The 23,484-nt window shown below is 41.5% G+C and overlaps 1 protein-coding gene across 7 annotated transcripts; it reads right to left on the bottom strand.

The window, feature by feature from the left end:
- On the bottom strand, positions 1 to 21,533 carry SLC16A9 (solute carrier family 16 member 9). Of its 7 annotated transcripts, none has more exons than XM_085229990.1 (8): positions 18,919 to 19,056; positions 14,500 to 14,559; positions 14,035 to 14,152; positions 13,127 to 13,355; positions 4,824 to 4,967; positions 3,841 to 3,936; positions 1,220 to 2,128; positions 1 to 925 (listed from the first exon to the last, which is right to left on the bottom strand). In XM_085229990.1, exons 4-8 carry the CDS (start codon positions 13,320 to 13,322, stop codon positions 747 to 749), a joined length of 1,524 nt encoding a protein of 507 aa, XP_085086116.1. In that variant the 5' UTR covers positions 13,323 to 13,355; positions 14,035 to 14,152; positions 14,500 to 14,559; positions 18,919 to 19,056; the 3' UTR covers positions 1 to 746. The 7 variants fall into 7 exon arrangements, with proteins under 7 accessions (XP_085086116.1, XP_085086115.1, XP_085086113.1 ...); XM_085229989.1 differs by having other exon boundaries at positions 18,857 to 18,994; XM_085229987.1 differs by lacking the exons at positions 14,035 to 14,152; positions 18,919 to 19,056 and adding an exon at positions 21,429 to 21,533.
- Between the last annotated feature and the right edge of the window lie 1,951 nt (positions 21,534 to 23,484).

The following is a 23,484-nucleotide window of genomic DNA, read 5'->3' on the forward strand; positions in this document are numbered from 1 at the left end:
TTTCTTTACATGGTTTCAAAAATCATGTTTATTCCTTGGTTTAAAAGATTTTGGTTCAACAGTATCATAAACAAACTTCACCAAAAGTGCAATAATTATAAACATAGTCCTCAGTCGCAGTGGTAGTAAGAATCTTTACTTTCATCGTAAAATTCATTAATGCAACAGAAGGATGGTTTTGTTCTTCCTCCCTCATTGGCACTTCATTGTAAATTGGAGAAACTTTAAAAAGTCAGAAAGTTAATCTAAACATGATGTTACAAGCACCTTGCCATAGCATTATATTCTCATAAGGCAAATTTTTGTTTTATAAAGTCTGATTGTGCAACTTGGAGACCTATAAAAGGCGACAGAAATGCCAGTCTTCTCCAATAAGAGATAGGCCTTCATTTTTGCTTCCATGTCTTCAACCTTCCACACTCCCTATCCCTTAAAAAACAACAACAAAAACAGTACAGACAATAATACAGCACAATATATCCATTACAGGCTGAGAGGAAATTGCAGTAGACAAAGGCAGAAAACACAGTGCACAGTAGACAGAATAAGACTGTTCTTAAAAAAAAAAAAAAAAGGGAGGGGGGAAGGGGGAAGAAAGGATAAAAAAAGAAAAAAAAACTGAACATAAACAGCAATAGAATTTTTCTAGTGGATTTTTGGACTTCATAAATAAGTGAAAAATTACTAAAATCCTTTGCTATATAATATATAAAAAAAGGCATAAAGTAGTGTTTTCCAGTTGTCACCTAAGCACTAGATGCAACTTTGTAGGAGTAAGTATTTGGAGGCAGCTTTGAGCTCTGATTGGTACAGGCATTCCAGCAGGGTAATGCTGCCAACAGCAGAAGAAATCCTCCCAGTAAAACACAAAAGCCACTGAAATAGAATGCAGTGTCATACTCCTGCGTCCAGTCATAAAACCAACCTGAGGGTGAAAATAAAAGAGAAGAGCATCAGTGAGGAGTTAAACAGAACATAGCACTGTAAATCAAAGGAAAATCATGGGGATAAAACAAAAGGTTTAATCTAATGCACACTATGACCACTTACACATGAAATGTGCTTTTAAGTAAAGCCAAAAACAGAACAAAATCTGGAGAAACAGGCTTTAATTTTTAATATTTTCATATCACCTTTCTATTGTTTTTAGAATGAAGTAGGACTACTTGCATACAAATGGGGTTCTGATAATCTTGTGTTAATTTTAACTTGACCTTACCTACAATTGGTGGTCCGAGGCTGTTTCCAAGTCCAGCAAAGAACATCAGTATCCCATAAGCATGAGTCAGTTTCTCAATTCCCACAGTCTTTGTTGTTACATATGGAAAAATTGACCAGTTCCCAGTCAGAAAACCCAGAATCCCAGAAAGTACTGCTAATGTAAAGTAACTTCTGGCAAATGGAATTGCAAGCAAGGCTGCTCCCATCATTAGTAAGGTAAGTACATATAGATACAATGTGTTAACCCACTTAAAATCTGCTAGTATTCCTAAAATAAGTTTGCCAATAGCAGTCATAATGCCTATAATGGAAACAAGGGGCATATGATAGTCTTCTTCATTGATGTTTGCACTTCTTGCTATATCTTCCATGAGCAGAGAAGGAGGAAATCCACCAATATCAAAGAGCAAGATGGCAAAAAAGAGAGCTGAAAATACTCTGTTCTTAAAAAGAACCACAGTTTCCTCCCAGTAGTTCAAATAGAGCTGCCATTTTCTTTTGGCTAGTTGCTTGCAGAAGTTTGTCTGTTCCACAACTTTCTTTTTATAAGTGTCTTTCTCATTTACATTTATTGAGCTTAATACATTCTTATTTAAAATGTTATCTTGTTTGTAGTCAGGCACATTGTTTGTGCATTTCTCATCAGTGTAGCCCTTTTCAAGGATGCTTATATTTTCTTCAACAGTCTTTTCTTTTTCATGGTAAACAAAGTATTGATCTGGGACTTTGTCTATACGTGCTTTTTCTGGTGAAGGGGAATCAGATGACTCCAACGGTCTCATTAAGCTGCCACATGCTAATATATTTAGAGAGAGTGCACCAACTATTAGCAGGCAACCATCCAGTCCATACAGCTCAATAAGCTCTCTTTGTAATGCTGCATATATAAAGAGTCCAACACTTGAGCCTATAAAACAAGAATGACATAGCTGAGAACTTTGTTCACCAATAAGAACTTAACATTCCCGTGACAGTATATTTTGTAGTTGTTGAAATGCAGAAGTCATTTGTGCTCCTCTATTCTCAACCTAATAAACTGGTTACCTTCCCTGTTTAAGTCAGTTTCTTGATTGATTACGCACAAAATGTTTTTCAAAACATTGGAGAATTCATGATGATTAACACCAGCAGACACTTTTAGAAACAAGTAGAATCCATACAGTGTCTGATGAAAAATATAATATCCTTCTGCCATACACATACATACATGTATCCCTTTAGGTACCACGTTCAGTAACACTTTGAATCAGTTCTGTTAGAATTTCACACAAGATCATTATCTCCTTTCTCCTCACTGCTCACTTCTGCTAAGGCAGAAGGAGACCAGTGGTTCACCAAGAGCCTTTCTACAAACAGCAGGTGACTGTCTGGTGTTTAAAGAGAATAGCTCAGAGCCTACAGGTAAATTTACTCCAGAGGCACTTCTGAAGCCCTACAGGTCCAAATATGCATTTGAAAAATCTGACTACTCAGAAAAAAATTGAAGGGTAAGCAATTACAATGAGCACAAACATTTTATGCAATCCTACCAATGTAAAGTATACTCTCTTGGCTAAAGTGAGCATAGATTCATTGTATAATCAATGAATACCCACTCACAAATGCAAAGCACTGATTTTTCAAGTCAATTTAAAGACAAGCTTTAAAATGATTTTCTGAACAATCTCTAGGTTTTATAAAAGTAATCCATACACTTGAATGTATGAACTAACTAACACTCAATAAGATCAAGTCCCACAGCCAACTGCCTGCGAACCCAATAAAAGCCACTAAAGATATTTCCAGGACACAATGCAGTAGTGGTTCCCCCTTATTACACCAGTGTAGGTCAACTGTATATAACTTGCAGTACTAACGGTACTGACCAGGCCCCTCTTAACTAACCACTGCTTGAGAAAAAGGATCAAAGGAAAGACACAATACGACACAGAAAGACAGATGTGGAACAGTACGCTTCTTTAACTATTTCTATTTGGTTCATTAAGTTAATTTCTCTTGGTAAAAAGTACAACACCACACAACCTAAAGACTGAGAAAGGCTGCTCAGCAGCCTTCAAAGAATTTCCCTTGTATTATCAGAGGTTCATTCTTCTAATATCCCTTTCACATGTATGGATAAAAGGTGGGATGAGCTTTTGGAATCTTTCAGATATTCATCTTCCTTTTATACTGAAAAGGAAAAAAAACAAAAACAAAAACAAAACTAAGCCCAAACTTTAACTCCAGTTTTTAGGAAATAGTTGATGTGAGATTATGTTAATCCAGCATTTATATTTGTATCTCCAGTCTCTTTTATTCATAATCTCGTGTAAATACAAAGAGAGAGAAGAGAGCTGTGTAGAAAGTTTCCCCTCATGGCACACAGCCCAAGCTACTCATAATCTACTTTCATTTTGGTGAATTGCCTTTTCTCATCTCTATGGATAATCCACATGACCATATAACTGCAGATGTAGATACTAATTTATCTGAAGCCAGCTGTTACATGCTCATTGCTACTGAGGCTTTCGCTTCAGGAAGTAGCTGAGAAAAATATAATGCTCTGTTTTTCTACTGCCAGAATAATGTTAGCTGTGTTAGCACTGAAAAGTTAGAGAGAATGGCAATTAAAAATCATACCTGTTGAAATCAGACCAAGTGCAAGGCCTCTGCGTTTGTCAAAATACTGGCAAGTGATGGTAACTGTTGCAGTATACAGAAGGCCACATCCGAGTCCTGCAAAGAAAGAGAAATAAGGCATACACTGTATTCAGGGCAATGAACACCCGTTTATTCCCTAAATGATGCAGTGGTGTACCCTAGACACAGAGATACTTTTAAACCTGACTCAGCACCCATCACAGTGACATTAGACTGCCAGCACTGTTCAAACCTTCTCTCCCTACAGCCAGTCCAAGTTCCCAAATCTGCATGAAGCTGGCTCAGTTTGAGCAGTTCACCAGCTCACATTTTATGCTATGTGGAAGCAGTTAAATGGCTGGCCTGGGCCAACAGTGCAGCTTTGTCTGCATGGCACTGTACCAAGCCAGGACACCCTGCTGGGTCCTGACGGCCAGTAAAGCATCTAGATTCTTGACACAGTTAATTGGAAATTTGATAACCACCCACAGCAGCCCTCTGCAGCAAAAAGACAGCCCCCCTCCCACCAGGAGAACAGCAATTTCATGCCTTTAGCAGAGCACCTTAGGTTCAAACCAGTCATGTGGGAACAACACCGCTCCTTAATGATCTCTAATTTACAAAGTTAGAATGAGTAAATGAGTACAAAATTCCTGAAGGGATTTTATTCTTTTAAGATTAGTGCTTCCCGCCCACAGAAGACCTGCTTGAATCTACCCCTCTCTCACGATAAATGAGTCTTTCCATCTCTAGTAATCATATTAACAGAGAACAAACTGCTTTTAAATCCTGAAGAACATATGCATTGCCTTTGTCTTTCACAACATGGTAGCAGGCTGTGTGATCCACCCTGAAGTAAGTTACTCTGTGGTAACTCAAGTCCCAGACTATAGCTGCCTCTGTGAATCAGCTTCTTCTTTCAGATTACCAAACCAAGTCTTAACAAGCTCTAAGTCTCTATATGAAAGGGAGCTGTTTCTTACCAACAACAATGCCATATGAAAGATAGAGAAAGTATATGTTAGGTGCAAAACTGCTCATCATGAGGCCACCAGCCACCATAAAGCCACTGAAGATTGCTACTGGTCTTGCTCCAAAGGATGATACGCATATGCTGCACACAGGACCTAGGTAAAAAGCAGGAAAAACAGTCTTGTAAATAGCAGTAACAGGAAGAAATACAAAAACCTCAGTCAATGTTCCTTGTTATAATAAATATATAATAACACTAAAAACAATTGAGTACATACAGGATTCTTTAAGAGTAGGTTATAAAAAACATAAAAGATCAGGCTTGCAAGAATTCTGCTCAAGGAATGCAAAATTATAAGAGCAGGGAGGAAGGGCGAGTGCAAAACATAATTTAAAAATAGGGTGATACATACATTCTAGACTATAATACTGTGACTACAAACCTAAGGACTTGTACAAAAGTTCTGAAAAAGAGCCTTCATCTTTACGTACCAAAAAATTTAGACCCTCAGCCAGGCTTTAGCCAAGCAGACCTTTTTTAGTAGAAACAAAAAAATGGTGTTTCAGAAAAGAGTATCAGTAGTCATCTTGATATAAGATGAAAGGTAGAAAAGTGAAATGGAAAACATCTGATCATAATCACATTAACAATGCCACCTGGTGCTTAGACAGAGGAAACATCTGCTGATGTAGCACATAAAGGCCAATGGTACTCTTCCCTGATTTTCGAGGGAATATCTGCCAGTCAGTATTTTACTAAATAACTGTTCATTACCTATCTTGACTACTATTGTAAAATTATGGAAAATAGAAGTCATTTATTGAGAATGTCCAGAGCAATGTTCACGAAGTTTGCAAGAGGTTTCTCCTTCTCTTTGTTCCCCAATATTTCCTGGTTAGTTGGTTTTTCAAAACAAGAAGAAAATACAGGCAACAGCCATACTCTGCCTCTACTGAATCAGTTCTTCTTCTCACAGAAGTTGTAGAACAAACATTTAATTTTCTGTTGTGTGACCTTTTAGCATGCAAGCTCGGCATCCTGCATAAATAAGTAACCAGCATGGGACTTGGCTCACAAAAAACAAATTCTCTTCTGAAACCCCCCAGTTCCAAACATTCATAGACATATCTCAGACCCACAATCCTAAATTTGTCAGCCATGAAATTAGAAGTTTGATATACATTCGAATGACACCATTTAAAGAACGAAACAAAACAAAAACCCCTCACCATCTTTGCATCGTGTTCACATTGATAGAAAAGCACCTCACAGTCAGTAGAATCTGCGAAAGCAGTAATTTCAGAATCTGCTCTTTTTCAGGTCGGTTCTCCGACTCACACAGAACTACGATTCCCAGCAGATGGGAGCTGAGCCCAGACATGATATAAGGTGAACAACAACACTTGGAGCTGATGACGGTGCTTGCCTAGGTTTACAGACAGGAGCTAGCAGCTGGGAATGCAGACAAGGTGTTTGTGTGGTTAGCAGCCATGGGACAAGGAGTTCTGGCAGGCAGGAGCACTGATTCGTTAGCAGGTGAAACAGCCCTCAGATGGAAAGCAGGTCAGAACTTCTGCCCTGTGTGAAAGCTGTTTGTTTAGGGAACTTAAAGAGAACACAGCTTGAACTGAGGCTTAACTAGGCAAAAAGTCAGAGTTAAAGAGAGGAGAAAATCTTCTGGGGAAGTTGGGTTTACGTGCATTCTGGAAACAATGAGAAAGGAAGATATAAGCACTTGCTGCTTCTCAAGAACCAGCACGCTGTGGGAATGAAAGCCAGCCAGAATAACTTGGGCAGAGCAACCTGCCAAGGACAAAAGCTGAGAGTGTTAGATTGATGCTGATTCCTAGAATTACTTACAAGAACTGGCAAATTAAGATTGGCATGTTTCTTAAAACTGCAGGGTTTATAATAAATAAAGGATTGAATCTGCATCACATTAAAAAAAAAAAAAAAAACATACACTGAAAGAACGTTAGGCAGTGATAACATAATTCAATTAAGCAGAGGAATTTGCACGCTTTCTATCCATTATTTCTTACCCACTGCCCTGCTGAAACAAACAGTATTTCCTTTACGCATTGTCTCTATATTGTGACATATTCTTCTTTCAGAAGCTCTCTGCCCAGCCTGCAGTGCTGATATGGATTGCACTGGTTGCTAGCAAAGGATTCAAAGTAAAATGGGATCTTCTGGAATCCAGCCAGAGGAAGTGGGGGGAGACAGAACCAAGGAAAACATCTGCATACTGTGACAAGGGCACTCCTCTCTGGAACATTATCAGAAGCAGCTCTGACAGGGTCCAAGGAGATGTTCTTCCATCTTCTTCCCAATCACAAAAAATAATCCCAAAAGAGAATAGAATATACAGAGATCTTGACATGGAAAACAACCTGCACAAAACTAAATAATTCATTCCAGTAAGTTCAGAATTAATGTCATCTCACACAGCAAGAGATTTGGCATCTCAGCAATGGCTCTGTTTATAAGAGGGAGCACCAGAATAACTATTAAAGCAGTTATAGATCTCCAGAATGAGAAGAAAAACAGATCCATCTTCTCTTCCACAGAAGTCCTTACTTTCTCACTCCCATTATTATACTGCTAGAAAATAAGTCACAAAAGAAAACCCCCACAAGAGCAAGCATCTTTGTTTCATTTTCCTGCCTCTCCACAGTTCTTAACTCTGTTTCCCAAAGAGCTTGCACTTTTTTCAATAGGCAAAGTATGTTTGGTTATTACCATGGTATTTGCGCAGGACAGGACAGGACTGTACACAAACATGTCATTCTCTACAAGTAATTCAAGCACAATGGGTTCAAAGCAGTTAAGTCTGGTCGAACATTCAGCTTTCCCAGAGTGGGACTGAGACTTGCTCTGTGAACTCCTGCCCTGTGGATTTTGTTCAAAGTGGATGCTTGTATTCTCAAGAATGTAAGAGTCAACGTACAATCACACAGCAAAAAGCTTTACAGGCAGTGTAAAGGTTTTTATTTAGTCAAATGTTTCAGAAGAATCCTTCTACTGATAATACATTTCCCATCATAACGTGAACAACAGAAAATAGAATCCCAGTGGCAATCCTCAATAGGAAGCACAGGTAACATTTTGTAGGCCAGGATTTTCTTCAGTTTGCTAAGCAACTCCAGGGGTTAGAGCTAGTATTGGAATAATATTTGAAGACATGGCTCACCATATACCTCTTTTACAAATTAAACCTCAGAGGGTTTTTTTCTTCCAAGTAAAGTCTATCAGGAAGAAACCAGCCCACTTTACCAGAAGGGTAGCTAACTCTAGCAAGAAAACTGAGTTCTCTGAAAGACTTCAAATGCAGCACTGGGACTGCCAGTGGTGTTCTGCACACAACCTATCAATGATCAACTGCCTGGTAATTGTTCTATATGCAGAAGAGTGGTCCAGATGCTCCCTAGAAAAAAAATTGGAAGAGGTAGCAGAAAAGACACGCTTTCTCTTGATGGAAAATGATCAAAGGGAAAGAACTCCAGAAAAGAATCAAGCATACACTGATACTTTCATTAGGATTTTCTAAATAAATAAAAGATTTTACACTCAGTGAGATCTGGATGTGACAGTGATTCCTTCATGAAATGTGAAAACAAGCCATATGCTGCTAATGCAAGATCTTCACAACTACTGTGATCTTCTGACCTCTGTAGACACACTCCTTCCAAACAGATGCTTCCGTCTGCAATTTCACTACAGAGCTGTTTTCTTTTATGACATCAAGAGCTAACACTCTCTTCCTCAACGTTCTCACACAGAGCAAAAAAAATACTGCAAACAAATATGCTCTTCCTCCACCCTCTCATATCTACAGTCCTCCCTCCCTCACGCTACTAAACAAACAATGCTGGACAACAGTTCTTTTTCTTATCGCCTGCATTAATCTGGCCCACCCTACCTGTCAGTATCTGTACTAGCTCGTTGAAACAGCAGAGTAAGAGCAATGCTCATAAACTATAAGTAAAATCCACTAGACATAACACAAGAACATTTTTTGCATATTACAAGCATTGCTAAAACCCGCTGCACACAAACACAACATCCCCTAAGAGTTTGTATAAGAACGTAGATAAGAAAAAGCAATCCCTCTCCAACTCATCAAAGAAGATCACTCCCTTTTGATAAAATTACTAAATGGACTGGGCTTCTCTTTAGAGGAATCTGGGAACCCTCTCCACTCCTTCCATGTTCTGTACAGCTTCCACAGCCTTGGGTGGGAGCTACCCATGTGCAAGGTTTTTGTCCAAGAGTCTGTAGATGATCTTTTGTAGAGTTGTACAAATATTGCTTGATAATACAAAAGCTCACCGTTTTTTTTAGAGATTTAAAACAAAGTACCTTAGGCCAGCAGAAACACTCCATTAATTTATCAAGACATGCCTTCCAAGAAAATCTTCCCTTTGTTCTTAATCCATCAATAAAGGGAAGTGGGAATGGGAGACATACTGCTGGCTTACCGTAAACAGCTGTGGTGCCAACTACGGGTGCCAAGGTCTTTGTTTTGCTTTTAACAAGTATAACATGGATCTAATTTAATTTCAGGCTCCAAATGGATGTCAAATTAAGAACACTTGGTGCAGGAGAAACAATCTTCAAGAACATTTTACATATTTTCCTCTGGCTTGCTTTACCAAGCAAAACATAGCGCTTCCTACACAACAAGTCCTACATCATCCCGGGAGCCATCTCCCACATCTATGATAGCCTATCAGTGTTATGCTATCTCATGTTGTAGACATTGTCTCACCACTGCCCTGTACAATGACACTGATGCATTGTCTTTTTTTTTTTTTCTTACACATGCTTCTTTCAACTCACGGTCACAGAAAGTTCCAACTTGAGTCATCTCGCAAAGAAACAATCAGTCAGGTCCCTGTCCCACTTCCTTTTCCAGCTGATGAGCTCTTCAACTCAGAGGTGGACACTGGCCTTAGCCACACAGCCTGTGCTACAAGGGGACAGAAACTGAACACCAGGATACCAGGGAATTCATCTCAATAAACAAGGTGCTGTACTAGGTTTCTATGTCTTGGTCTAAGTTTAGCTCTCACACAAGCAGAGTAAACACTATAGAAAGGATGTCAGCAAAGCAAATGTAACAGCACTCACCAGCATCTACTACTTTAAAAAATGTTTAAAACTACATTTACAGACAGGACAGAAACTTTTCTCACTGCCAGCTATCTTTCACATAAGGACATAGTCCTGCTTTCAGTTAAATTACAGTATCAATCTAGCAAATTCACTAGACATACCACTCACTGTCACAGAAGTTATCTAATGTATTTTTCAGTGCTGTTAATGAGAAAACAAAACAAAACAAAGCAAAACAAAAAAACAACAGAAGACTGGTATCAGTGACAAAAAGAGACTGAATCAAAGTATACAGGCTTAAAAGAAAAAATAATTACATTGCAATCTCCAAACACAAACCACACTTATTCTGGACACTTCAAATACACCATTTTTAAAGATCAACTTGTTAATCAGCTGAAAGTTAAAACTAAGCAACATCTATGATAAGATTACATACTCTCAAGGAAGCAATTAACTACTGAGAAAAGTTACAAGAGATGGAGAATGTGCTAAACAAACACTTCCTGATAATTTAGAAAAACATCTATTAGCCAGATCATCTATTTAACATAGCCTACAACACACAATGGTCCTATGCATCTGGCCTGTAATACTAGAATCTGCAACAGCAGAATTGGTAACAGAAACAAGTTCACTTGTTCTATGTTCATGAAAAGTTCATGAACACTGCAGTGTGTTATACCACTGCTTTTGCACTAAAAACACTAGTGCTCTTTGCACTAGTGACTGGGTCTTTCCTGCTATGAACTCTGCAGGAAAAACAGTTTCTCTAAGAGACTGCATGTTCCACAAACTAGAATGAAAATACTCCTTGTACCAATCTAGAAGGCTAATCTACTGAAGCCCTTGGAATCTTAACATGATAAGAGATCGAGACATTCCTACAAATGAAAAAAAGGATTAAATAACCATATCTTTTTATGAGCTTTTTGTAGCCATTCCTGCTCTTAAATGAGCTGATCTTTAATAAAAACACTTTTAGAGAATTACAGTTTTTAAGATCACTTTTTACGCAACATGAAAGCATTCTGATGAGCTTTATAGTCACTGACACCAATGCATCCTTCTTACACAGCAAGGAAAGAGGAACAGATCTCCCACAAAGAGCAACAGAAGATATGATGGGTGCACAGACAAATGAGCATCATCAATTTCATTATTTTAGTCCTTGCTAAAACTCCTTCATAAATCCCTTATTTGCAATAAAGAGCTTTTATCGTCAGAGCCAGAAGTTTCTCCCTCAAGACATAAGATTTCATATAAAAGAACAACAGGATTTTTCCCTTATTTCCTGCTGTGAACACCAAGCCGACTGGACAACATCATCATTACTGTGTTTATGTTAGCCCCACAGAGAAACTTTTACATATTTCAATTTAAAGGATACTGGGGGAATTTTCCAGTAGGATACCAGCACATCACAGAATTGTAAACCCTCAAAAGCATTCTAGTTTTCAGTAGAGGTTAGGATGCTCACAGTGCCCTACAATAAGTGTACGTCAAGTAGAGTTGCCACTAAGGTCAGATCCCAGCTTGACAAGACAGCAGGATCTTCCATTTAACATAGAGCAGGGAAAATAACTCTTGTTTTCAGTCAACTCTGATAACTTCAATGCAATTAAAGTATTTCTCCGTACTTTTCTCTGAGCTAAAATTACAAATTACTATTAAGCTTCCAAATCCCAAACTGAAAGAATAAAATCATAGTGACAGACTGTCAAAATTTCAAGCAATTTAATCATTCCATACCAAAGCAATTTATAACAGCACTTTTTTCCTGCACTATTCAGTCACAGAAGTTTCTATTTGCCTAAAAGCACATTACTGACAGCTGATCACAGAGGCAAGGCAGAGGGAACTAAGAAAGCTGGAAATTAGCACAGTGTTGCCATATGAAGAAAGGGTCTGAGGCTCTCATTAGAGGAGTGAGCCAAAGACTTCCAGTCTCCAGAGAGGTTTTTCCTCACTCCTTCTCTTGTAACCCCCTTCTGCCTAGTTTTCCTCCAGTAACTATCTTGTTTGGCCTTATTTTCTCCCACAAGTTTATTAAGGCTTTAATCCTTTCATAATAAGAGTTAACACCCTCAAAACAGAAAAACAAAATTCTATAACAGAAGAATAGCCTCATGCACCCTGAGACTGAATATAGTTGTGTGGTGATCCATCTGCCTTCACCTCTTTCTGTTCTGCCTTGTGATGTAAATCCCTAACACAAATCAAGAACAGTATTTGGCCATTTAGAGTTGTATAAAGTAGTGGCCTTCTACTCAGTTCTGTATCATGATTTGAGTGTCAGTTCTCTTTTCAGGAGAGATTTCCTCAGAATCCTGAACTAGATTTCAGCCATTAAGCTACTTGAATGCTTTTGCCCATAGCAATATTTCTGCTGATGGGCCATTTTTTTTGTCCAGATTCAGCAAAAAGGTAATAGCTCCCTTGACAAATCTTTGAAAAGCAGAAGTTAGCGATGTTACCAGTAGAGTACCCATGGCTCAGTAGTAAAACAACAACAGCAAAATGAACCTATGGACTTTCAAAGTGGTGCTTAATTTTCAGAAAACCCCGCTGTTCCTCTTCAAGACAATGTCGTACTAAAAAAGAAAAAAACCAACCTTCCAGTGAAATTATTTTATTTAATGCCACTTTTATACATGGCTCTAAAACCTTCAAGAGCAGCTTTTTTCACTTCAAACAAACAGCAAGAGAGCCCAAATCTACTTTACTTGTTTATTACTTTACTAGTTTATCTACTTACTAGCTTATAATTGACATTTTTTTCTGAAGCACTCGAGACATTTCAGACAAGCAGTTTGCCCTGATTTTAAAGGCACTAATGCAAATGTTAGCCATAGCCACATTGAAAAAAAAAAAAAAAAAAAAGTCCTATCAACAAAATTGCCATTCAGTTTCTCAAGTATAGTTTGGTATTTGTAGATTATTCAGATACAGTCATTTTGAATTTCATAAGGTTAATACTTCTTTTGCTATTTTACCATTGTTTTGGTTTATTCAAAGTGTAACTATAAATGCAATGTTCTTACCTATCTTGATATGAAACAAAAATACACTATCCCTCATGCTCTTTCATCATTTATAGCTGTGTTTAATACAGTTCCAAAAGCACACGCAGATGAAAGCAGCTGTTATAAAGGAAATGTTTCCATTTAAGATAGATACTGCATCTATACTTACTGGCAAGCAATCCGATTCCATTTGCTAGTGATCCAACCCAAGCAGTCTTGCCTTTCCCTTCTCCAAAAGCATCCAACCATTCTAAATACAAGACTCCCACTGCCAGCGGTGATCCGTAACACAAGAACTGAGTAAAGAAGGAAACTATAACAATCACCCAGCCCCAGCCACCATCGGGTGGTTTCCGAAACACCATCTTGTCAGATGAGCATAGATGGATAAGTAGACCCTGTGCAAACAAAAACAAACAAACAAACAAACAAACAAAGAGTCAGAACAGAGCATTAGAAATTGGGCTTGCTAATACAACTGAACTGTAGAAGTGAGATACTGCCAACGAAACTTCAAGAAATATAACAAAAAGCAGCATACAGGCAATGAAGATGAGTTGCCATTTGGTATTTCTGACCCTTCATCATTATATATTGCTCCCGTGGTACAGTGCGAGTCATACATTATAGTATGTCACACATCCGTCAGCACTGCATTGCAGAAATGGATCACATTTTGTTTTCTGAATGCTACGGAAGCTTCGTGAAGACTTCAGGCACCAATACATGGTGCAGTGCAGCAAGAGAAACATTAGGCCACTAGCAGTTATGCCCTTGGTTATCCTAAGCAAGTACACAGGCCCAAAGGACGACTACAAGTATAAAATAACTCCAATAAATAATTTAGGCATGAAAAAAATTCACAAGCATAAAAATATTAGTTCAAGGCATGGCAAGATTCACCATCTGTGCATCTCAGCTTTAAATAACTAACTGTCTCACCTTCTTGGTACTAGTTTCTGAGTGTAGAGAGTAGTGCCTCTAACTTGTAGCAAAGGATTTATAAGTTTCCAGGCTAAATTGCTTTGGAGTTTGGATGACTCCAGTGATATGTGAGTTCCCACGCATGCAACTAACCTGCCCTCCCTCTCTTTAGGGAGCAATCTGCTAAACTGATGATCACAAAACCCATGTTCTGTTCCTGGCTCTCTCACTAACCAGATGTGTGATTCTCAACCATTTTATTTTCTTTACCCTGTAAGACAGAGACAGATAAGATCTCACTCTGTTTCCTTCAGGACATTATCACAGCTTAAGCAGTAAGAGTGCTGCAGTAACGGTTCTGCTCCGGGAGACCCGGGGGCAAAGCAACAACATAAGCAGGTCTTATTGTCTGTTTGTGAAGAGGTGCCAGTTCTTGAACATTTTTCAGTGAGAGGGGAAAAAAAATGACTGCTTTATGAAAGTAATGATCTAAATGAGTAGACAGTATCAGAAGTCCCATTCAAGCTGCCCAGACTCTTCATGATCAGTTTTTAAGGATTCATGTGGAAAACTCACAAAAAAAAAAAAAAAAAAGCTACTTTAGGAGTAGATACTTACAGATGACAACACGCAAGTCCTTCAGCCAACTACAAATGCAGCTTCATGCGCCAGCTCTACCTGCAGAAAAAGAACAGCAAAGCAACTTTTCAGCCCAAGTATCACTGCAACAGTGGAAACAGTATCTTTACAGAGGAACTTCAGAAGAATTCAAGTTACGGAGTTACCTCAGTGGAGAAACACTGATCCCCCCCCCCAATTAATCAACTGCTGACAGCAGCCTTGAGCACCAAATAACAATAACATGACCTACTAACATAAAATAAGCCTTGACATTCAAGGTCTTTGGGAAAAGATTTATGGTTTTAACATAATAACTGTCCTTCATGATACAGTATTTCCAGTTACAATCATCATGAAGTTTTCTTTCAGCTACAAATCTAAATTCTGATTTACTCCTTCAAATGTCTGGCAACTGTCCCTTGATCACATTGGATGCCAAGGTGATAGCTGTCTGAAATCACAGGATACCATAAGGTATAAGCAGCTTTTTAGTCTGTTGATAAGTATCTTCCAACAATAACCCTTATAATCACGCAACAGAGGATCTTCCCTATCTCTAAACAAAATACACTACATGTATACAGTCATAAGAAGACTGGGCACATGCACCTCTTCTTGCACTAAAGAAGTGTTTGCTTTGTCCCTGAATGGGGTAAAAATGGTGGAAATTAGTTACAGCTTCAAGAAAAGACAATTCCACTGGGAAAAAAATAAAAAAATAAAAAATCACATTGTAGATTTTGAAAACTCACCAAAATATAGATATGTACAATGAATAAACCCAACTCTTATTTGTTTAAAGTCTCTAGAAACCAATACATGCTAGCTGTTATGCTCACACTAAAACTTTGCAAAGAAACAACCCTTACCGACCTCAGTTCTGCTATTCTTTGATATGATGGGGAGGAAGGGAGGGCAGGTGATGAAGTTTTCACAGCCTTCGGTCTTTTCTAATAGAAAGGTTAACAGAAAATTTGGGCCAGCTCCTCATCTGCCTCTTGTCTGCATGGCTATCAACTTTAACAGAGTTCTGCCAAGTTAGGGAGGCAAAAGAGCTGATCTTTGACTTCCCAGAAGCCTCCTATTTTGCACAGCAGTTTTCTTTCACATCTTTTAGCTAAAATGACAGATTTATAGACAGCAAAAATATCTCTCTTCTAAGCACTTCAGGCCATCTACAGGCAACTGTCAAACACAAAGTGAAAATCACCATCACTTCCCCCACAGAAATCATCCTTGTAGTAAAAAAAAAAAAAAAAAGGGTTTACCAAATCCACAGATTGTTTTTACCAGCTACCATGACCCGGCTTTTCTTTCCCTCTCTTGCAGGTCCCCATAGGGACATTGCTGTGTGCCTAATTATCTATAACAAGGCACATTTTCTTACTTCCCTGAAGGCATGAAGTTCTCCCGTGGACAGGGTGTTAGCCAAGAACCATGTACAAAGAGCCTGTCCCCTGGAGCTTTCTGCTACGGTACATGGTTAAAGGTACTCCAGTAAACCAAGGCTATTATCATGATTGTGGATATCAAGGTACCTTTTATTGGTACGTCATTTAATACTTCCCTGCAAATGGCAAGTTGGAATACAGAATTATTTAGCAGAGCCCTGCTAAAAAGGCGTTGGGGTACTGAAGGATGGCAAACTGGATGTGAGCCAGAAAGGTACCCTTGCAGCCCAGAAAGCAAACCGTATCTCGAGCTGTATCCAAAGCAGCATGGCCAGCAGGACGAGGGAGTTGATCCTGCCCTTCTACTCCACGTTGGTGAGACCTCAGTTAGAGCACTGCATTCAGATGTGGAGACCTCAGTAGGGGAGAGACACAGAGCTGTTGGAGCACCTCCAGAGGGGGGCTACAAATATGATCCAAGGGATGGAACACCTCCACTATAAGGACAGGCTGAGAGAGCTGGGGTTGTGCAGCCTGGAGAAGAGAAGACCCCAGGGAGACTTGATAGAGACCTTCCAGTATCTAAAGGGGGGCTATATTGAAGAAAGGAACAGACACTTTAGCAGAGTTTGTCGTGACAGGACAAGGGAAATGGTTTCAAACTAAACGAGTGGAGATTGAGATTGGATGTAAGGAAGAAGTTTTTTTTTGCAATAAGGGTGGTGAGGTGCTGGAACAAGCTGCCCAGAGAGGTGGTGGATACCTCGACCCTGGAGACATTCAACCTGAGCAACCTGATCTAGCTGTAGATGTCCCTGTTCACTGCAGAGGAGTTGGATAGATGACCTTTAAAGGTCACTTTCAACTCAAACGATACTATGATAAAAATCCAGTAGGATGGCCAAGAGCTGACAGTAGGAGTTAAAGAGTTGTTACTCCCAACACTGCCTAGATGGGCATCCAATCTGTGCATCTGCCTGAGAGGGATGCAAAGTGCCTCCCAATGTTTTCTGTCTGTAGGCAAGAGGAATACACAGACAGTACTAAATCATGAAAAATGAAGAAGCAGATGCTCATACAGAAGAGAGTTTAATGGACAATGAACAACTGTTAACACCAGAATTTAGGTGGGAACCATTTTGCAAATCTTACTGTTCAGAAGAACTGAGGATGTTGTTTTGGACTGCAGGAAACCTAGTCACTTCAAAATGACAGAAATGGAGAAATAAAGCAAAAAGAGTTAAACAGTAACTGGAAGCGTGGTTAGAAAAAGCTTTTCAATGAGTTGTACTCACAACAAGAATCGGAGGAAGAGAGCTGTTTGATGAAGGCCTTTAACAATAGCAAGAAAAGAAAAATAAACCCTAGAGAACAAACTAAACGACAGTTAAAATGTAAGATAGTGGTGACCCACTGCAACTGCTTTACTTTGTATAGCTGATTTCCTCACAACACCAAACCCTTTTTGTAGAAATGTTAAAATTCAGCTTAAAGATGACAGATGAGCACTGACACGCAAAAACACAAGTTGACTTAAACGGTATGATCACAATTGAAACTCTGGCCCTCAGCACAGAAACTTGTATCAATCTGTGGCAAAGGGAATCTTGAGAAAAGCAGTAGCAAAAGGATTGCTTTCAGTTTGTTATGCGTGCAACTGGAAGCTCATTAAGCACGCTGCTTTCTGTGAGCAGCATATGGCTGCAAGGAAGGCTGAGGTCAGCAGAATCTGCATGATTAACAGCTCTTCCAGTCTGGCAACGCACTGGTACGAACAGAGACAGAAGCAGGCAGAATGATAGCATCCCTCTTTTTAAAGAGGATTCGATTTCAGGTGGATCTTTGGGGCTTTATTTTCCAGTCACAGATGCTATGGCATGTACAGGCATTGCGTTAAACGCACTGAAAAAGGCTTGTCTGTACTTTGACAAGCCAGACTTGAACTGATGTTTGAGCTATAATAGCTCCCCACACTTTAATACTTGTCTTTAAGTAGATCCACCCTGAGCACACAAGCGTCCTCTCAGTTCTCAGCATTCAGGTTTACGTATCTATCATATTCCACTTTCCCTTTGGCAGCTCACACAGGAGGTTCCTCAACATAAACACTTCCTTCCATTTTTGCCCGAGCAGTACCACGGGGCTTAAAACAAAACACTGGAACAAAACTTCCTGACAACGTAATAACATTTTTCCCATTGCGCTCACCAAGTTCACACAAAGAAGGGTCCGTCAGGGCAGCACAGGGCCCAGCCAGCTTTGTACAGGTCCGTCAGCTCAGCGCAACCAGTCCTACCTGTTCTCAGCCCCACCGCCCCAGAGGATGCGGGAACCCCCCCTCTGCAGTATAACCAGCCGTCAGAGAGCAGACAGAGGTAAAGCCAGCCGCAAGCCAGCCTCACTGGGAAGATGAGCGCGCCTGTCCGTACGCATCGCTACCTGCGAGGGCTGCCGTGCGGCGCTCCCTCACCGGCCCGCGTCCCTCGGCCGCCTCTGCGGGACGGACGCGCTTTTATGGCCCCGGCTCGCCTGGCCCCTTCCCACGCCCCCGGGCCAGCCCGCTCGCCGGGCCAAGGGCCAAGTTACGCACGGTGCCTTCCGCCCGGGCCCGCGCAGCGGCCGAGGAACGGCAAGAGGGCATCCTCGGCGCGTTCCTCTCAGCGGCGCCCAACGTCACGCGAGCAGGGAGACGGGCGCACGCCCTCCCAAGACGCCGAGGGCGCTCCGCGACGGGCACCTGGGCGACGGGCACCTGCCGCGGACACCGCCGGGTTCGTGCAGCGGAAACCAGCGGGCGTCTGCACGCCGACGGGCACCTGCGAGGGACGGCGCGACGGCGGAACTGTCTCGTGCCGAGTACCGCGGGGAGCCCCGCGTTGCCCCGTCCCGGCGGGGCGCGATGCCGGACACCCCGCGCGAGGCCCCCCGCCCCCGCCCGGCTCCCCGCCGCGGCCCCGCCTCACCCCGGAACGGCGGCGCCTCCGCGCGGGGCCCTCCGGCCCGGCCCGGCGCCGTCCTCGGTTACCTGCGCGGCGGGGGCAGGGGGCAGGAGCCGCCCCCGGGATCGCTGGGGCAGCCCCGCATCCCCAGCGCGGCGGGGCGGGGCGCGGCCGCGGCCGGTGCCAGCCCGAACCGGTTGTAACTTGGCGGGGGGAGGAGTCGCCGGGGGCCGCCGCCGCCGCCGCCTCCTCCCGCAGCCTCGGGGCGGGGGGGTGGAGAGGAGGTTGCCCGGCCGCAGGCACGGCCCCGGCCCCGCGGGCCCCGAGCGACCACTTCGGGCGAGCGCCCCGCTCGCCTCCGCCGCGGCCTCGGCCCTTATCCGCGTTCCGGGCGGCCCCCGGCCTCGCCGCCAAGTCTCGCTGCCTCCGCCGTTTTTTATTGACGCGTCTGTGGCGAAGCGTCGCAGGCACGATCGCCGCTTCTCTCGCTTCTAACGCGCCCGGTGCACGCAGCAGCCTCCCCGAGGCAGCAGGGGATCGCGGCCGCGCCGCCGGGTGACCGCAGGCGCTTCCTTGCGGCATCGCGGCCGGCCCCGAGCTCCCCCCGTTCGGCGCGCTGCGGCTTTCGCGCCACGGTCTGCGACACCCGCTGCAGAAGCTGCCCGACACCACAGCCTGCGCGGCCCGTGTGACAGCCGTGCCGCTGCCCCGCCAGGCCGGTTCTAGCATCCGCATCAGCTGCAGCTGGGAATAGAAATATTCCCACAGACGAGTGGCTGCTGACATTCTGAAGCAATTTAAAACGTTCACAGCCTCCACAGCAGTGACAGGCATGGCAGAAGTCCTCTTTCGTACTGGCAGTCCAGACTGCCTCTTCCATGCACAATTTGTAAAGGTCCATGAACTTCAGCGGTTTCTTAGGGTGCTTAAATCTACCTCAGAGTGTTCAAGAAAATAAAGAGACGCTGCCAGAAGGAGTGACAGATGTATGACATGAACTCCAGCCTTATTTCTGAGACAGTGCTGTACTGCAAAAGGCTCTGTTTGTGTACTTCACACCAGAAAGAGCAGCCCACAACATAAGAAGAACCATCAGGGCTCTACAAAACTGGTAATGGGAGAAAACTATATCGGGTTTAACCTAGAGAGAAGGCAGAGCAGAATGACACATAACATTCTTCCAGAAAATAAAACAAGTCACTGCAAAGAAAAAGGAACGAACTTATGCTAGCCATAATCAAGAGGTCAGCGGGCCTCGGCTCCATTAGAGGATTTTGCACTACATATTAGGAAAAGTAACGTTAGTGTGGTATTGGCAGAGATTTCCCTGGGAGAGCGTGGCATTTCACAAACACACGCACTGGGTTGCCTAAGTGAGAAGTGACTGAAGACAGCTGCCCAGCCAGCACAGTCTCCATTTACTTCAGTCATTCCTTGGGCTCCACGACAGCTGAAGTGGAAAGGCCACTTGAAATCTTACTGTAGCCACACGAGGAGCAGCTGGAAAATAACAATTCTGAAATGACCATTCAAGTCGTGCTGTTTCCTATATGTCATAGAAAACTAACAACTATGAAAAAACTCATTTTTTCCATATAAGCGTACAGATGCCCCAGTTCCCATTACAGCACTTGACAGAAGTGTTTTGCTTTTTGAATTCTAAGCAAAAGCTTAGAAAACAACGCTGCGGGCTAAAATTAAACATAGAACACTTCAGTCTACCAAAATTGGTTATATGCATCAGAAAAAAAGGGGTGAGGAAGAATATTTCTGTATTCTCAAGTAGATCTGCACAGAAGAAGCTAAAAGTTAGTTGTGGCTTATCTATACAGGAACATTCAAAGGAGTTGTGCATCAGTCACAGCATACATTAAAATAACCTGGCTCTTTCTGCAGAGGAAGTGGTCCAAGGCATGTGCAATCCAACCTCAGATCGCAAGCAGCTTTGGACCTAAATGAGAAACCTCACTTGAGAAATAAAATGCACTTTACATGGGTGCATATCGATCCTAGTTGCTTTACCTTAACTTTTTTTGGATGCCCTCCTATCGAGAAGTCCTCTGTTTTAAATTTAACTCTGCCTTTCATATGAACAAACCAGTCAAGCACATATAATTTTGAGAGGGCAGCCTTGCTAGTAAAAAACAGACCTATGAAAATGAGCCATAGAAGCCAAAGGCAAGAGAGAAGAGTCCCTTCTTCATGTCTGCTTCATCCTTGGTCTTGCAACAAGCAACACATCTCCCTCCAATTCCAGGTTTTTGCTCACAGCCTACAGTGTTTTGGCAGCTGCCACTTGGCTTAGTTCTCAAATCAGTGATTAATCTCATTTCTTCACATCAGAAACCCTTCCTAAAGGGCCTTCAAAGACAAGCAAATTGTAACAGTGCCACAGCTGCATCTTTCATAATTATGCTTTTGTCCCATACATCACCAGAAGAATTCTCAAACTTCTGCTCCAAAATAGAAAACAAAGGGAAGCACAAATAACACCTATAGCATCCCTCCCCACCCTCTCCGGTTTAGGAATCCAAAGGGCAAAGATACTCATGAAACATGGCTAGACATGAGACCAACACTTAGTTAAAAAAATTACCTTATTTTGGTCTAGCATGATCTCGGGATGTGCAATTCTAGGTCACTTGCAGCTGTATGGGTTACAGATAGATGATCTGCTCTGCAGGTGGTGCAGCAATGGCAGCTCCTGAGGACATAGAGAAGAAGTGTAGAGTGCATCCATACAGCCCCCTGGAAGGAGTATTTGCCAGGCCCTGAATGCAGCTGGTGAGCTGAATAACCCAAAGGAATTACTTCCTCAGTTTTAAGTGGTGGTTTTTCTTTGCTGTTGTTTTATTAGCAGAAGGTACATAATCTGCTATGGAAGAAAACCTCAAAACACAGAATTATTCCACATAATAGCTCTATCATCGTCCTCTAACCTGTGGTCCAGACTGGGAAGCACCCTTTTGTACACTTGCAGTCTTTACAAGATCTCTGTAGGTGAAGTGACTCTAGAACACAAATTGAAACTAATAAGTCCAAAGTTCGTCATCTGCTTGGGCGTTTTAACTTACTTGTAGAAAATGTTCATTAATGATTGAAGGGAAAAAAAGGTGAGGAAAGCAATCAGTATAATTTACGTGGATGTATTAAACATCTGTGTTTAAAGTCACAGAGTCTAAAGGACAATCATATGTTATAATTTAACCTTTCATGTGAGAGGCAGAAAAAACAAAGCTGCTGGACCACATTAAACAGGATCTTTACACCTTCTTTAAGATTTGTGTGAAAGGGAGCAAGATTGCTTAAGCAGTAAAGAACTCTGATTTCCCCCAGTTGCCCAAAGGGTACTGCAATAGTCCCTAATGCCATCGGGGCTGTGCTGACAGGGAACTCAGCATGCAGTGCAAAGAGCCAGGTCCAGCAGCAGAAACACTTCATCTGTCTTGCCAACGTGCAACACAATGCACCCACACTGTGGTCTTCTGAAAGGTCCTGAAAGATGGACCAGGCCTGAAGCAGGTGTTCAGACACGTCACCAGGCTAACTGCTGTCTGGCAGACTGTGTACTTCGAAATGTTGATAAATAAAGTTCCCTAAGTTAGTCTTCAAAAATACACGTGCCAGATAAATGCCATTTTTGAACATGCAAAACTTGTAACAAAAAATAAGTAGTAGTCATTTAGTTTGAAAAATACAATCTATGATCTCCTTTGTTGCTTTTGCATTACTGAATAAGATTTTTTTTTAGGTTCTCACACTAATCATTTAAGTGATAAAAGGCCATGGAAAGATTATAGGAAAATGTTGCCTGAAAAAAAAAAAAAACCAATTTTAACTTGTTTCTCATTTAAATATTTTTGCTATGCAATGCATTCAACTATGGTAGTCACAGGGACTGTCTTCTGAAGATTTCACAACTATATATGCTTAATAAGTTTTTTGTAATAAACTAGGGAACTATGACAACTTTTCCATAGTGTAATTTTACTAATCGCCCTATGTCTATTCATTCCCTTTGCTGAGAAATGAACTATTTGGGTTCCTGAATTAATTATATTTTATGTATTAGAACATTAAGAAAAAAATCGCAGTAACTTAAGGCATTTTAAAAAAATTATCTTTCAGCCAAAATGCAATAGTATACGTGAAATGATAAATAACTGCTGGTAGCATGAAGAACATTTGCTAACTGTGTAAAATGGAAATAAAATGACAGTACTACATCTTTGACCAAAGAAATATTCGTTCAATTTCTCAGAGCACTCACTTTCACTGAACACAAAGGATGTGTTTATTATGGCATAGGTCCCTCATGACCTCTGTGTTAGCCATAAATTCACTGAGATCAGTGCCAGCATACACCACAGGTGTACAGAGATTTTCTGATTTTCAACCATCTCTTACTGCACTCCTCTCATGAAACATCCCTCACAGTAAAACAAAACTTAAGAAAGACCAGGATAGCTCGGATCTTAGGGAAAAGATTCAATTTCCTCTATAAATTGGAAAAGGGCTTCTTGTGGGAGAAAGGCAAGGATCACAGCCATCCCACCTGGGAAAAGATCTCATACATGCAAGTACGGTTACATGAGATACCCAGATGTCAATGAAAATATCTCTATGTTAAAAAAAAAAAAAAAAAAGAAAAT

Source organism: Meleagris gallopavo, chromosome 8, assembly GCF_905368555.1.
Source record: "Meleagris gallopavo chromosome 8, MGAL_WU_HG_1.1, whole genome shotgun sequence".
In the NCBI taxonomy this organism is placed as follows: Eukaryota; Metazoa; Chordata; class Aves; order Galliformes; family Phasianidae; genus Meleagris; species Meleagris gallopavo.